Source organism: Papilio polytes, unplaced genomic scaffold (genome assembly GCF_000836215.1).
Source record: "Papilio polytes unplaced genomic scaffold, Ppol_1.0 DF824303.1, whole genome shotgun sequence".
Lineage (NCBI taxonomy): Eukaryota > Metazoa > Arthropoda > Insecta > Lepidoptera > Papilionidae > Papilio > Papilio polytes.
In genome coordinates, this window is record NW_013524901.1 from 806930 (window position 1) to 824671 (window position 17742).

At 34.3% G+C, this 17742-nt stretch overlaps 1 protein-coding gene across 1 annotated transcript; it reads right to left on the reverse strand.

Moving 5' to 3' along the window:
- Positions 1–11147: 11147 nt before the first annotated feature.
- On the reverse strand, positions 11148–12502 carry LOC106101075. Its single transcript, XM_013280179.1, has 2 exons — positions 12231–12502; positions 11148–11903 (listed from the first exon to the last, which is right to left on the reverse strand). Exons 1-2 carry the CDS (start codon positions 12478–12480, stop codon positions 11200–11202), a joined length of 954 nt encoding a protein of 317 aa, XP_013135633.1. The 5' UTR covers positions 12481–12502; the 3' UTR covers positions 11148–11199.
- Between the last annotated feature and the right edge of the window lie 5240 nt (positions 12503–17742).

A 17742-nucleotide genomic window follows, 5' to 3' on the forward strand; every position in this document is an offset into this window, starting at 1 on the left:
TAAAAAAAAAAATAAAAAAAAAAAAAAATATACCGTCGAATTGAATACCTCCTTCTTTTGGGAAGTCGGTCAAAAATATTCTAATACCAGTATAATAAAGCGTGAATACACACTTATTTGTGGCCTAAGATGTCAGCAATTACAGCATATTTTTGAATAATCCTTTTTTTAATAATTAGCCCTACACTTACGTCACGCGTTAGGTTAGATATTTTCACGCCATAAAACTAAGGGGGGTAAATATTTTGGATAAAAACTCTAATGTGGGAAAGACACCATAAGTTGCTGCCAACATCAAGGAAGCAAGGTTGCCATGCTTTGTCATCTGTCTTGTCATTTTGGCATTTGCAATTAAGAATTTGAAAAATGCAAATAAATTAAGGTTCTTATAATTTCATGCCACATGGGAACAGCTAGTAATACAATAAAGCGTAAATACACACTTATTTGTGGCCTAAGATGTCAGCAATTACAGCATATTTTTGAACAATTCTTTTTTTAATGAAAACCTCTACACTTACGTCACGCTTTTGGCTATTTATTTTCACGCTATTAAACTTAGGGGGTTTTGGATTTTGGATTTTGACATTTACAATTGAGAATTTCATAAACGTAAACAATAAAGTAAAGTTTCTATAAGTACCTGCAGATGTAGCCGCAAGGTAGATAGTAATTAATATATATAACTAAATAAACATAATACAAATGTACAATACGAAAACTGCCGAGAGATGAAAGGTTCAGTTGATCATAATATTACATTACTTTAGTTATACGGTGCCCTAACAATATGATGTCATCTCATATTGCCAGTACCCGCCGTTGGGGAGACGTCTGCTAGCTGTCACGGCACAAAATGGCCTGTCATTTGAAGCCTGCCATTGTACTCTATACACAGTCTGGATTCACTACGCACTACCCCTGCCTCGCAAGAAAAGCAATTTTTCCATACTGTTATTGTAGCTAAATATCCTTTTTTATGTTAATAACTTTCCGTTATCTATATTGACGTCATATTTTATTCTATCCGAATAGAATTGTTTGCAAATTATTTGAATCAGAATTTATTACATGAAAAAAAAATCGATGAAATATAACTTTTAACAAATTAATTAAAACATATATTTAGGTCTAATAATGAGTAACGAACCAATTAGATTATCTTTTATTAGCTTTCTCCCGGGACTCCGCTCACGTGGAATTAAAAACAAAATACAAAAGTAACTAACCCACATATTCCTCCTATACTCTACATCTATGCCTAATTTCATCTAGTCCTTTCAGCCATTTAGGCAAACTCTAACAAATTTCCATCTTAAGTTTCGTATTTATAAATTACTAAGATTTTGCAACATGTAAACAAATCGTTGTTATCAATAATTCGGCTCAGTTGCAGCGATTAGCGAGCAAGTAATGTCTATATTTGCTATGGCCCCCAAAGAGGATGAGCAGCGTTGTAGAGGGCAGCACAAAGGGGCCTCCACACCCCTTATGTTTCATTAACGACCGCTTGCTAGAGAGTTAAAGAATTAGACAGGGTTTATTATAATCACTTTATGTTAATATACAGTTAACGATTGGAAATGGCTCGAAATTTCAACATTTTTACAGTACTGTGGAAGATATTTTTGAATTTATATACTAATTCGTAGTTATTCGTTAGCTTATTATAGACTAGACATTTATAATTATGTATCTTAGGATTATTTTTCTTATAAATATGATTTATGTTAATGGCACGAATTAAAATTTATTTGTACCTAGGAACATCTTTGTCAAATTCCTAATAGATAGTAATTGCCTACATTTTGTATCAATTAACACATTTTGAGATCTAAACATAGCTACTTTGTAAAAATAACAAATCACGAGTATCAGTCAGGTCTAGTGATAAACAGTTCGTAGGTCTACGTAGTCCGTAGCAGAGGCCAGAAGCGACGACACAATGACCCCGCGTAAATCTCCCAGTCCCTTGCAGCACAGCGGTAGCGGCAGCGGCGAGCGGACACCGGAATTCATAAATTATGATTCACTTGCTCACTGAAAACCTTTTTTATGGTTACGCTTATTCGGTGGAAAGCGGCCATTTTTATTTCACTCGTTTGTCGCTTAACGTTTTTCCCTTTTATTGTAGAGATTTTACTACTCGTATCGTCTCACACTGTTGTAAAAACCATCGATTTCCTTTTGGGAAATGTAATTTATCAGACCTTTTCTCTTAGTTCCATACAGATATTGATGAATTATTGAAGTACAAGAATTTGTAAGGACCCTTCCTTATAAATGCCTTACATATGATTTAACAAGAAGTAACATAACTTTTTTAATCATTCCATTAGAAACTTGTTGAAACATTTTCAGCCTAATTTAATTAATAATTGGCTGTGTGGTGTATGAAACATTAAAATATGTATGTATGGTCAATTGTATTTCTGACAACATAAATACATGACACTGATAGATGACCATATCATTTCCTTGTGTTACCAATACAAATGTCAACACGTATAATAAAACATGTCAGCATTGCGCATAGCACGTAACGTCTTGACATAAATTTTATATCTCTGGTACATTTACGTATGAAATACTTATAACCGTAGGAGCGCAGAATATCGTAAAATTTACGAACTGTGAGGATATTCACGCGGAGTTTTTATGCGACATAAGTTTTCGGGGCGGAGACGGTTTTTTATGATGCAGTAGTTCAATTTAAGGAAAACGCATTTACAACGTATGAATATTATCTGTTTAATAATCTTACTTCTTACTAATATTATAAATGCGAAAGTTTAGATGGATGGATGGATGGACAGGTGGATGGATGTTTGTTAGAATTTGCAGCCCAAACGGTTGTACGGATCTCGATGAAATTTGGTGTAGATGTAGAGGATAGTCTGGAAAAACACATTGTTTTTTTTTTAATTCCACGCGGACGGAGTCGCGGGCGAAAGCTCGTATATTATTTTTTTACATTAAGAAATTAAAATTACATCAGCCAACTGTTTTAATTCTATTTGTCTTATTTTTTTTTTCTTTTTAATGGCCAGCCTTTTTCAATTTCATCCGTTATCATTACGATCTACATTTAGCGCAATGTTTTTCGCAAAGTATTACAAACGACAATTTAATTGCTGCCCACCCTTTCCATGTTGTGCAAGGCGTTTCATCCCTTCATTTTTATCGCAATAGGGTGATCAAAAACACTTCGCTTAATTACAGTAAGGAGGGCTTGGTTAGGCATCGTGAATCATTGCTCTGTTGTTTTGCTTTAAAAAGTTATAAAAGTATATTTTTAAATTAAAAAAGTCATTCAAAGTTCGTAAGCTAGAGCTATATAGCTAAATGTAAACTAAAATGGTTTAAATAAACCTAAATGAAGAGTTGTTGACGTGATCTAAGGAATTCAACTAAGTCTGACTGGATGCAAACTTTAAACCACCATTTTAGAAACAAAACATTTCATTTTTGAATTCGCGACAAGCTCATTATGCAGATATAATGAGCATACAGACTCCATTAGTGTGGCGGCCGCGATGGTGATTTATCAAAACGTCATCAATCTGCAGAGCGTAAGACTTCGGTGCATCCCGCATTACCCGCTCAATGGAAATACTGTGTCACTGTCGGGACAGCATGTATCATACTGTCATTATAACAAATGCTGACTGACTACTGCGCAAAACACAGAGACAATAAAAAAAGTCTTATAAACGAAATTAAACTCCTAAGTTTTGCAACGTCACATTTCATCGAATTACTGCTGTTAATTTTCAATTTCACAAGAAATTAATACACAGAATAATTCAACATGTACGGACCTATAACTATTAACAATAAATCATTATTAAAGATTGTCATTTATTAATTATACTTAATTAAACATATATTAACTTGCTAATGTTATGCAAATTAGCAGTCAGGTTAGATCGTCGTAAACTTGTCGTAAACACTACAGTATAATGCAATAACAGTGAGCCGTCGCAGTAACTCATTCCCGGATAAATCTATTATCTTGGCCACAAAGGATGCCGTATGCTGATTGTGTCTGTTATGAGTTATATCCCGTTATGCTACTTGTTTGTGTGTCTTAATAGCTTCTGTAAGATGCATGTCAATAGAATTGCAAATGTCTCTTATAAAATAACATAAAAATATACAAAGTAATTCAAAGACGTCTGAAGTCAGCCAACCCGTAATAGCCATGACTAGGGGCTAATCTAACTTAGGGATTTCGAGCTTTTCAATGGGGACATATAGTGATGTGACGATGATAATGAAAATGGAAACAAGATTTAAAAAAAAAACATGTCAAACAAATTAATTACTTTAAAATATTTTCATAACGGTGAAAAACATTTTTTTAAATATAATACATTGTCAGGCATCACATTTCGAATAAAAAATATTGAGTTCACCTATTTTCAATGTGCAGGAATTTCCACAAGGGCATTTTTGGCAGCCGACTTTACGGCAAAATGGACGCTTGCCAGACTATTTTAATTCCAATACTTTATGCATATTTCATTCTCTTCGATGAATAACTTGCTAACTTAAAATGTAGTGGAATATTTAATATTTAACCTTGTTGTATTTTTATAAATTTATATAACAGAAATATTACAAACAAACCTGGGTAGCCTGTAAGAGATTGCTGATAGCAATAAGGCCGCCTTTTCAAAACTTTTGTAGTAACTTAGTTTAAGTATGTATTGTACTTTTATGCAAAAAGAATTAAATAAATAAATGAACACACTCAAGGAAATAGTCTAAATAAAAAGAAGAAATTACGACAAAAGATTTATACTGCAAATCGTCGACAATCGATACAAGATTGATCCCATAAAAAGTTTAATGGAAGCCATCAGCCGGGCAATCTGCTCAAAAGATCCGAATTCAACAAATGCCTGAGACTCGGACAACTTGCCTTATTACATCCGAAGAATTTTAACGATTCGCTAACTTGTTTGTAAATTTAATTTGCAGACGCAACAGCTCGTTATCGTTGGAGATTAAGTTTTGAAGAGTTTCCTGATTGTCTATAAGAAATTGATGTTGTTATACAATCAGGGAGACTTTACGAAATTGTTTCGGCGTTATGCCTTCTCCGTTTTTTTTTTGTATAAAAATTGGAAGCAAAATTTTCTCATAATCTTCTTTATGTAGAAATTTTCTTCTGTATACAATAACACTGAATATTAAAAAATAAGTACTTTATAATTCGTCTTCTAGATAAATTAAAACAAAAACTCGTTAACGTCTAAAAGTAAAGTTACTTTACAGTATGAAAGAGCTCATCCCACAAGGTCTCCGTTTCACCCCATTAGCGGTGAATGGGGACGGCAATTTATCAAAACGTCATTTATCTCCGCATCCAAGAAGTGCAGTGATTAAGACTTCTTGCGGGGCAATCCGGACCCCATACAAACCTTTCCGCTGAATAAAACCTCTGTGTCATTGTTCGAGCTACGGTGGTTAATACAGAGTGTTTCAAAACTCACTAAAAATAACATCAACAAAAAATAATACAAACAGACAAGTATGTATAATCGGTCGATTATTTACAAAATTCACCAACATTCCAAAAGCTGTAGAAAACTATAGAAAGTCAAAGAAAAGTAAAAAATGCAATTTGTAACTTAAATTATTACCACGATAAACTATTATTAACATTTTACAATAATTACATATGCAAATAGCCTAGGAACAGGTATAACTATCAGTGAGTTAGTATAATACGGGATGCGGTCGGTTTAATCTAATATTAACACGGGTTGTTGTCAACGTAAATCATAACACGGCTATCTTGGCTGCAAAGGAACATCCTGTGTATACGAGCTTAATTAATAGTATTCTGTTGTGTTCACATCAGTTGACACGATAAGGAGCGTGCTTGGTTGTAAATCAAGAGTACAGCTATATTCAATTATTGTGCGAATGAAAGTTCACGTAAAATTCTTCAGGTAACTGTAACCAGGAAAAATGAAGAAACTAGTGTCAAAAGTCATTATATTTTACAAAGGCTACAGGCTAGGTCTGATAAAATGTTTTAAGAATTGAAATCAATATAGGTAAAATTTAATCAAAAACTTACTTTAGTGTTGTTAAATAAAAATTAATAAAAAAATCTAATTTTATGTAGAACTAGAGATGATAGGCTTATTTAATGCTTTTATGAATGTTTTATTGTTATTTCATTCTCATAAGTGCTGCGTTGTATCGCTTCGGATATCTGAGCAGCTTTTAGAGGTATTTTTTTAGAAAGTTCGGTTATTGTATTTAATTTAAATACATTTATACATAAATTAATGTATATTTTAACATTATGGAATTTTCACGAACAATTAGTTTTAGTCTAATATCTACAAATAAGCAAAATTTACAATGTTAGAAGTATCTCATGTGATAATTACTTGATATCTTTTTTTCCTAATAGTAAAAGTCAGTCTTACCAAATTCTTGCAAATTGTCTGATAACAATCCAACGTGTAAAAAATGTTATAGAAATGTGGGATTTTGTTATCTTATCTGACAGTGACGTCATTTTTAAGCTATCTCAGCGTCTATCAGCTAATGGTGAGACAGGCCCTCAGTGAAGTAATTCTAGAAATATCAAACGCATGAATTACGTTGGGATTATAACATGCCTCCAAACAGTGTATTGATAATTTGATCTTACAGATCCATTATCGAGTAAATTACTTGGGTGAAAGTCGATCCTTATATGGAGGGGACTTTCTATGTGTAACTACAGGTTACGGCAGCCAGTTCTGATAAATGTTTTTATTATTTTGTTTACATTTATTACTTGTATTTCTTATGAAAATATTTTAAAAACATACGGGAATTATTTAAAAATTACATTAGATATGTTTACAATTGTCTACGCAGTAGAAAATTTTAAACACGTAAATCTGTACTCACAATTTCTTCTTTGTATTAACTATAAAAATAATCTTATTTTGTAATTAATGAAAATAATTTTATTGTAGGGTTGCTACCGTGTACTATAAAAGGTGGACACGGTTATAAAGGGTAAAATCCAACTTAACGACGACGCCGCGACGTCGTCAGCACGAAATATGAGAGCAATTAGGAGTTAAGCCGCAGTTATTAGAGAACTTCCTCTGTTATATTAAGGTCCTGTTGTTTGAGATTGTTGCTTTATGAGTGAATGATTCGTAACTTTAAAGACTTTTGGACTCTATAAAAGCGATATATGAATTAATTTATAGTTCACTTTCTTGCAAGGAAAAGCATGTGAAGGAGAGTGGATTTTATGGAGGTATCAACGCATAGAAAGGGGAAATAACCTCTTCGATTTATAAAAAGGGTTTTAGAATGAAATTAAGTCGGGAAATGCTTAGTTCAACACACTTATGTATTAAAAATTTTTGAGATAGATTATTCTCAACCGTCATCCCGCTCTGTTATCACGTGAGAATAAAATCACCAATAAAGTGACAGAGGGAATCCATCTCCTTAAGAGTGACTCTCGCTGATTTGTTTTTGCTGTATATGTATGTCTGTTTATTATGTAGGATGTAAATATTTGTGTTAGTGTTTTTATATGTATTAATCGTTAAGAAATAAAATAAGTTCCGTCCCCTCGTCGCAAAAGGTGGGGCGTATGAAACTTTTATTCTCATCTCTTCCAGAGTCAGACAGAGCAGGGTGATGGTTGAAAATAATCCTTTGGTATCGGTTTTCACGGTACGTAAGAAGTAAAGATTTTTTCTTTATTTAGATCGATTGATGTAAAAATGTATCAATCTGGCATTGTTTAATATATTCAGCGAGAGTATCATAATATCATTAACAAAACTAACCAGATTAACATTAAATCAGACTAAACGTAATTTATTTTTATTGCTTACCAAAGAGGCAGTGTTTATTACCAGTGTAACTGCGGAGGCTTTCTTCCCCGGATTTATTTCCTGCGCCGCAACCTTTGTATCGAGGACCGTAAATAAGGTACTTTCAGCGAAGGAAAGTATTAATTCCTTTTCGTTCCTTTTATACCGTTAATGGTTTTGTTAACCGGAGCAGTGTTCGCGCTAGAAACTAGCTCTGGATTGATAGATTCTCTTTGTTTGATGTTATTTACTGTGTGAACGATACTGGAATAGGAATTTGATGTAGTTTTTTCTTTGTATTTTTAGTTAAAAACGTTAAATAGTTATTTAACGTTACTTTTGGTTCGTTTATATGCTTTCATTTAACTGTATTTATTTTTATATCATGAGTTAACAGATTTTTGATAAATTTATTAAAATAATATTTCCAGTACCACTCCAATTAAGATCTAGGCTTGTGCTAATAATGTTTTGCGATATTTGACAATGTAGAGATTCGAACCCTCGACCATGTGAACGGAAATCATTAATCATTAGGGTACTGAGTTTCAAAGAATATCTCATCATTGAGTTTTCAAATCTCAACAATTCAATCTCTTTATAACTCTTAACGGTCAACACTCCATCATTGAAACAAAACTGCCACTCACATTTAAATACGCAATTAAAAAGAAAACGCAACTGTCATATGTTTCGAGTGTTTCGAGTAATACTTGAAATAGTTCATACAATGGTGAATTTTTAAAGGCGTGCACACAGTTGCACGGTAATCAGTTAGCGGGGCGTAGTGTCGTAGTGCCGTAGTGTCGTAGTGTCGGAGTGTCGGAGTGTCGGCGTGTCGACGTGTCGGGCGGTGTCGAGTGTCGACCGCAGGCGCCGAGGGCTCTCAACACGATGGTGCTCGAACATCTGTCGCTCGTGAGGGCTTAGCGTTAAACGCACCGCTCATACGTGTGGTACACCCGTAATGTCGGATTTGTTTTCAACTATTTTGTATTTTATTGCAGCCATTTATCGCAATTCATACTTTTCTATTTACTTTCTATTAGAAATAATGTATGTTTTATAATGTGGGAACTTCAGGTCGTAAGAAAAACGAAAAAACATTCATAAGAAATACGAAATTCATACAGAAAAACTAGCTGAAAAACTAACGTTTTTTGACACACTTTAGTGGCCTTGCGTCTCGTATTTTTGAATAGTTCTTAAAAAAGCACGACCTAATTTTTCAAGCATCTATTCATTAAAAATTCTTTGAAAGAATTAATTACTACTTGCAGTTAGTTTTTCGGCTCTAAAAATATTTTCCATGTTCATTTCTGTTTTGAAATCCCTAAAATAATGAACTAAATTTTACAAGCGTTAAAAACTTTTTGAAACATTCTAAAATTTGTATAAATGTCACAGTTAAATTTATTTATACTGAATATTACGTAATTCTTGATCTTTATTCATGTATGATTGTTTGATTCATATTCAAGACCTTTATTTAAAAACAAAAAACTAACCAATTCGTTCATACACTGGAGTATACAAATAAAAGTAGACTACATCCCAAATTTACACTGACAATATAATATATCGATCATTAACACCGTATCGAGTGCTAACATCTCTAACCACTGGAATTATAACTCACCGGAAGTTTCAAATGGCGGCCGGGAGTCATTTGGACAAACAAAAAACAGATATGTTGATGCACCGGCGGCAGAACACAGACTAAACAATTAACTAGAATAGACTACATGTAAGATGCCTTTATAAAATACCAAAGCTAAGTCTACATCTTCTTAAACCTAAGTCTACATTGGAGTATGTACAAGTTAAATTACTTGCTAAAATTCACTTTCTTTTAACAAATGGAAGTCTTAAACTATCAAGAATACTGTCTTCTAATATCCTTACTAAAATAATCCTCTGGTTGTAATTTACATTTAGTTTATGTTGAGGCATTCATCAGTATCTGAACTTGTCCACTCTAACAATAGAACATCTACAGCGATAGATCGTGTGAATTAACCTCGTTTGCGCGACGGTGCCGTACAAGGCGAGTGGAAAGCGCACTCGCCTTATTAAACAGACCACAATGGGAGTCTAATGTAGGTACATACTCTCAAAAACTTAATGCGCCTCACAAAAGGCATGGTTAGCGGTGGACGCGTGATTACTTACAAAAGCAAGTTGTTTCACAACGACCGCCTTTGTGCAGCCGCGGCCGAGGCGGCGGGGACCAAAGTTGTCACCGGCCATCTGGCGCCGTATTTAGAACAATTGCATTTTTAAAGTCATAAACTCCCACGATGCGAACCCTTCATATTTGTAAATTGATCGATTCCTTCACAATTTTCCTGAAAAACAAACCATAATCGCTTTTGATTAATAGTATTCTGCATTGGCAAACTATAACTGTATTACAGATTGAGAAAAAAATAAATTTAATTTCAGACGCAACGAGGACCCGTCGAACTCATAAGGCACTCGACGCCCTAAACCATTCATCTTAATTCACTTACTGCCCCAACCTACCTCCCGAGTAGAAACCCGATGTGTTTCCAAATCATTCTCAAATCACGACATCTCGCGAGTAATGTAATCGAATCAAGTGCCCTTGGCCGCACGACTCCCTTGAATAGTTTAGAGTTAATGCGTCCTACGACGGCGACACGCGCTGTTTAATATCACACGTAACTGGAATTGACTTTTAGAATGAATAACTTTTTTCATCGATATAACTGACTAGTCTAATATTCGTCTGGAAAATTGCCTTTTAACGTTAACTTTCGATGTAGTTCTATGTAGAGACATGGTCGCCAAGGGAAAGTAAAGAGGTAATGATTATCAAATAATGTAAAATTCATATAAGAATGCGAAGATTTGTATTTTCGTTATGATTGTGTTATGAAGTTTACGTACGATATAGATTTGTTTATATTTAACTGTTGCTCTAATTTTCCTTATCTGCCTATTTAATAGTAAGATAAAATATTGTAAAAGGACTACATCATATTAAGAGGTCATAAAAGTGCAAGCCGCCACTCTTCAGTGCCGGCCGTAACAAACCGTCTACGATCTAGATTTATCGCAGTCGGACGACGGCGACGTGCGCCAGAGTTTCCAGTACTTTTGATTTACGACCTAGTACAGTATACTTCCTGAAATACTAACACTTAATACTTTAAAAAATATTATATTTTTCGTCTGATCTGAATTTATCCTGATCAGCAATGTTTAAAATAAAAAGCAATAATTACGGAAATATTTCATTATTTTTAATATTACATAGATGTCAACAAAACTATATAATTGTATGTAATAACATAGGAAATTAATTTGTAAGTTTTAACTATTGCGTCGTAACCTCATCTTCAACTTGCACACGCCCCCTTTTAGAATCATACAAAGGATTCCTGAACGCTGTTCTACCAGCTCTGGTCATCACGGAATCCTGTCTTGTTAGCGACACTACACTATCACTGCGTCTTTGAATCCTCGCCAAGAAGTTCGGCAAGCTCCTACCCATAATAGGGTATCTGATTTCTGGTACTTTATAGTAGTAAACATATATCATACCGATCGTACAAACAACTACAAAGAACATTGATATGAAAATTTTCCCACCCATTCCAGATTTATAGAGAGGACTCCCACTTATTTGTGCATATTTAGTACCCTCCACCCAATGTTCCTTCATGTTGTAATCAATCATGTTCAGTACCTCCGCACTCGTACCCTCATACTCCTCCTTATCAACTATCACAAGTTGCGCTTTATCATTTGGCAATCTCCCTATGTGATACTCCAATTTATCTGTTCCATAACTTTCTACTACCTTCTGTACAAGTTCTTTAAAGTCCATCATGTCGAAACTCTTAGTAACGTCAAAGAAAATGTAACCACCACAAATTTTACAGCAATGCCCAATAGGTTTAATGGGATGTACACAAGTTGGTACCGGGCAGTATTTCGTTGAGCAGTCGGTTTCTAAAAATGTATCTTGACACGGGCAGCCGGATCTCGATTTGCATTGCGTATCCCCAATTTCCAATCCTGTAACGTACAGTGTGTTTAGAAAGAATTGTACCGGATCGTCAGGTGCATTTGTAATGTAATCATAAAATTTCATAAAGCTCGTAAATCGCTGATCTCCAACTTGTATATATCTCACGTGTTGTGTTAATTCTGGTAGGGCAACTGTCGTTTGGATGTTTGCAGGAAATACAACGATGTCATCGAAACATGGAACTCTTTCCGCGTCAGGTGTTGCCTTATTAAACTTCGTGGAACTCCAAACATTAGCTTGAGCCCATGACGCTTTAGAGTTTTCAAAATAATACACATTGCCTTCTGTGCAATTCGCTTCATATGGATCATCACCTAAATTTATAGTCCCCTCCAGAACAATTTCGCCGTCGATGGGTAACACAAATGAATTTACATTCGTTTCAGAATTCATTTTCACTGGTCCTACAAGGCTCTCGGGGAATATAACTGTCTGTTTCGAACATGGAAGTTCACCATTTTTAAAATTAATAGGTAAATTGAAGCTTGAATCCGGTAACCACTTCACTAACGTTTGCGTTGTGAAAGAACACATTGGGAGTAAAATGTACAGGAAATAAAACATTTCGATATGTTGTTGCGATGCAACGAAAACTAGTTAACGAATGTCGGAACGGGGAGGCATCGTAATTGGATAGCGCGTGATGTCTGGCCGTTTATCAGCGAAGTGTTGCATGTGGTTGTTATCTGCGTCATGGGCGCTTGCTATTCAATACATTTCATATTTTCTGACATGTTTTAAAACGTTGTAAACGAATTTATTAATTTGCTTATTCATTGAAATTTTAATACGAAAGTAGTAAAACCTATGCCCTTGTAACTCTCTGGGCTTAATAATATCCAATTTACTATTTTACACATCATCTATCAAGGACTCTTTGTTCTTTAGTAGAAAAGACTAGCTTTTGCCTGCGACTTCAGCAGAAGCACACAATTAAAAAAGGTGAAATTATTACTCTAGACTGAATTCTATTGGCAGCTAGAATGGTTAAGCCGTTCTGGAGATATCTTCTAACAAACAGGCGTCCATCTAAACTTACGCATTTATAATATTAGTATAATGTATGTCAGTCATCTTCCTTACCTAAACTGGAATAATAAATTCTATTTTTAAAGATATATAAGAGAAAGATTAGGGATAATCCGCGGCCTTGCCTCGTCGAGATCCCGCGGGATTACTATCATCTTGAGACGGCAATAAAAGTCAGCCATAGCATACGCTATGATATGATATTACATGATGCCTCATGATTTATCACGGAGTAATACTAGGTGGTTAAGTACAAACCATTAATGAGTTTCACAGAGGGGTGGAAATTTAATAAGAGACTGCAGCCGCGCCAAGGAGCGTAGTTATGCAAATTTTATTACTGGAAAAGCCTTCTAAGTGAACATACGGGTGCAAAGTTAGCCAAACTTACTTTTACTTTACCCTTAACTTTGTTTTACTTCTATATTACTTATTATTTACATTCGCTTTGATATATTTAAATTACATGAAACATAAAAATAACGATAAACTGAGTTTTAAGAAAAACTTATAGGTATAAATATTTGGGTTAAAATCTTATACCAATAGTATATTTAATATAATAAATTTCAAAACAATGAAGTGAATAATATTATTAAAAACAAAAGTAAAAATTATTACATAAATTTTAAAAATCCATGCGCAATTTCCATCCGTATGTTCTATCTACGTTGAGTTGTAACAAACCCACTGAAACGCACAATATGGTAGATGGGTAGATAACGGAGCTCGGTAAGTGTTCGGCTTTTACGGTTTGACGCGAAATTGCAGCGGGGACAGTTGAGGGAGCCCGAAATTGTGAACGCACGTATAGAAGTTTAAATCTACCATTAATAATTAACTCGACTATGAGAGCGGTTTATGAGGTATTTTAATTATTTAATGGTTCATTTTCAAACTGCTGTAAGATTTTGTGAAGTAAAACGTGATATTAAATGTAACAGTTTCCAAGTAAGGATGTGAATTAACTATGTATTTATTTATTTATTCATTAAATACATGAAATAATTATTTCATTTTATCAAACATTCACAAGAACACCCACATGTTGAATAAACATAAAAAACGTACATAATATCAATACAAATGCTACAGATACATACTGACTTAAAACATCAAACTCACTATGTTTATAATCTAAAAGTTCATACAAGAGCTATATAAATCACGGCGTTTTAAACTTAAAATACAAGAAATCTGCATATGACTTAAGTTCCAACTTCCCTTATATATATAATATATATTTTATACATTTTATTTACAGCACGAATATTACAATAAATGATAATGATATGTATGTTGTTGGTTTTCTATTATTTTAAATTAGTTAAACAATTTTGACGTAACAGAAGGACATTGTGAACATGCTGATGATAAATAATTTACGAAATTCCATATAATGTAAATAATGAAGATAACAAATGAAAAGTTTCGGACGGAATTAAGCTGCGAGGGGATTGCCGGCTAACTTGGACCATATAAATGATAATGGACCTGCAACGTAGAGTTTTAAAATTAATTCAATTCTGAAACAATTTTCATATATTAGGAGAGTATAATACAATTCTGGCACAGACTGGCATAAAATGTCTAAAGATAAAAAATATATGTTTTAAAAATATTATTAACTAGCTTTCTCCCGTGACTCTATCCGGGTGGAATAAAAAAAAGTAACCCATATGTTCTTGCAGACTATCGTCTAAATCTGTATCAAATTTCATCCAGATCCGTTCAGCACTTTAGGCTACAAACTTTAACAAACATCTATCTAAACTTTCACATTTATAACATTACATTATTAAAAGTAAGTAAAACTTTCAAGTAAGATTTTAATACGAACGTCTGACAAATCCAGGAGTGTTGTATAATGTTGCAACTAAGTGTACATCTGTAATTACTCTATTCATAAGTGAGCTCGGTGTCGAGTGCAGCGGGCAACTGTTTGCGTTTAACAGCCGAGAAAGCTTGAGATGTCTTATCTGTACATTGCTAATACACTGCAGTAGTTACAGCGTACATTCTATGCGACAGAGTAGCACGTTAATTCAGACTTTGTATTGTTATTAGTTGGCAACATGTAAAAATTATTAAACGATACTTTGTCGCAGATAAAGTCTCAAAATAATGTTTATAAGTTCCAAATTGTTATGTTATCTGCTTCCCCTGTTTTGAGTAATATCAATTTGTCACTTTTTTCCGAACTGAAGCATATTTATAACATTTTTAATAATATACACATATGTGTCTAATTTTCTAATTTCTGAAATAAAATTTATGTTATCACTAAATGTTTTCTTAACTTGCACTACCAGAGGAATGCTTAGTAAAATTTTCAAGATTACCGCAGTCATATGAACTCAAATAAGCTCGCTTCAAGCCATCTCAAAGGAATACTTGGAACTTTATTAACTGCAATTACACACACTAACTACATGAACTTCCGCGTTGTGAATTAACTGCGTACGTGTGACATGGGAAACTTGGAGCACACATTCTGACACTTACGAACAAATTGCTACACTATGTGAAGCTTCTAAATAAGCAAACTTTTATGTTAATTAACCCAAATATATTTATGCATAGATCCTTATAAATGGACATCATAATCTTCATCAGCTCACTTTACATCGTCAATGAACGGTTCTAGGCCTAATGTGGGTCGACTTCCATGTCCTAGTCAGCCATGGTCCGTACGCGTGGAATTAAAAAAAACAATAGGGAGTAGTCTATGCGTACTTCCAGGCTATGCTCTACATCTGTGCCAATTTTAATCGAGATCCGTTCAGTAGTTTAGGCTACAAACTCCAACAAACATCCATCCATCTATCTAATTTTTTGCATTTATAATATTGAGTAAGATATTTTATGCAAGTACGGTTAATTTTTAATATTGCCTAATCACGTTGTAATAAAAATGTGAGAAAACATCGTATCTAGTCGTTATTTTGGTGCGTCGCGCGGCGGAAGATGGCACGAGATTAATCGTGACGTCACCGGAAGTGCCGTATGTGGGGAGGCGGACATCCGGCTAGCGGGCTGGGGGTCCGCTCGGCCCTGCCGCCGCATTCCCTCAGCCGTATTAAAATATTTACGAAGAAAATCTTTTTCGGAAACATATTTTACATGAACTTGGCCCAACTTCTTTGTAACTGTAAGGATATAATTTAGCCATATACCTAGTGTTTCTGTTTTGGTCAATAAATACTATGTTAATACTATAACTTCTAATTCTATCTTATTCTGCATACTCTGTGTTCTCAAAAACCTGTTTAATGACTTAGCTTCTTCTCTTTACGTTCTCTATCTACTCGTGGCATCCCGCGGGAGCGTCGTCTATTCTGTATGAAGACGAGGTGTCTAGGCATCGCGGCGTACTTCTCAGTTACATGACATATACTATTAATACCTTTGCCATGTTTCTCTGCCAGTTTCTTTAACAAATGGTCTATTTACAAGTTTAATGGTAACATGTTTTCCGCCTTTCTTTGAGAAAGTGTAAGAAAGGATACGTAAACAATTTAATTCTTAACATTCACATAGAATATCTGCCCGGTTAAGTTAATTCTCAACTTTATTTAACTTTGGGTCCTTTTAACAAATTATCAGAAGCTGGAACCTACGCAAACACGATAAGAACATTCTGTGAGACATTGAGAGCATAAAGGTAAACAGATTTAAAGGCGGACTCGCCCAAAGGAATACTTGCGTCTTATTAACTGCCATTAGGAACTTAGCTCCTGTTACCCGGAGAAAATTAATTCGCGTAATAAAATCGGGAACTTCCAAGTTGACTGAACGTTTTGACATTTTACTTGAAAACCGTTTTAGTAAGTCTTTACTAAACTTTAGATTGTAGAAAATACTTTTCTGGTTACTCAGTGTAATTCACTGCAACTTTTTTTTAATTTTAGTACAATTAGAACATCTATTTCTAGATTATTATAGAAACCAATCTATCTAAATAGTTTAACATGTATATATATAAGTGAAGGTAAGCCTTAAAATTGTAGATTAATTAATTTTGCTTATTGACAAAATGTTAAGAAATAATACATATTTTTAAATATTCGTCTCGTAAAATTTATTGCCAAAGAATTACGTCGAAGTATTTGATACACAAATGCATCTTTCTCGAGACTATTTGAGCAGTGCATTGTTCTAGCAATCCGCTCTCTAAGCCAGCTGCCGTCGACTTACAGAGATTTAATGCTGGCTTTGAGAAATGTTCTGGCAAGCCGGGGAAAAATCTTACAGATGTCAAGACTATCTTATACTTCGTTTGAGTAAGAATTGAAATACTTTAAAAGTGAGTAATGTATAACAAATTACCTCGAAAATATTAAAACCAATATTCTTTACTTGCTCTTACATTCTGTTTTACTATCAATGCTGTTTGGCACTACCAGCGCAGCAGATTTCTGCAACACTCCAATTTTTATCAGATTTTTGAGGTTAACAATCTTATGTGAGATTGTGTAATTCGTAGACCTGTGGCAGTCCTGGGCGGTTAGAAAACCGCGCTCTACCCTAAGGCAATGCTTATAATAAAAATTATAACTAAGCGGTTACTATAATAGTTTAAATTCAATTAACCATATCGGTTAAATCCGATCGCGTGTTAAATGCAGTACGCACAATCGCACAGAGGCCTTTCGAGGACAATGAGCACTAACAATCGATTATGTTATATTGGTACGCGTCGTAAGTCGCTTCGCCGCGGCCGGGGGCTCGCGTGCCTGTCCCACGACAACACATATTTATTGTAACCTGCACCTTGCTTAGCCACACGTTTGACAT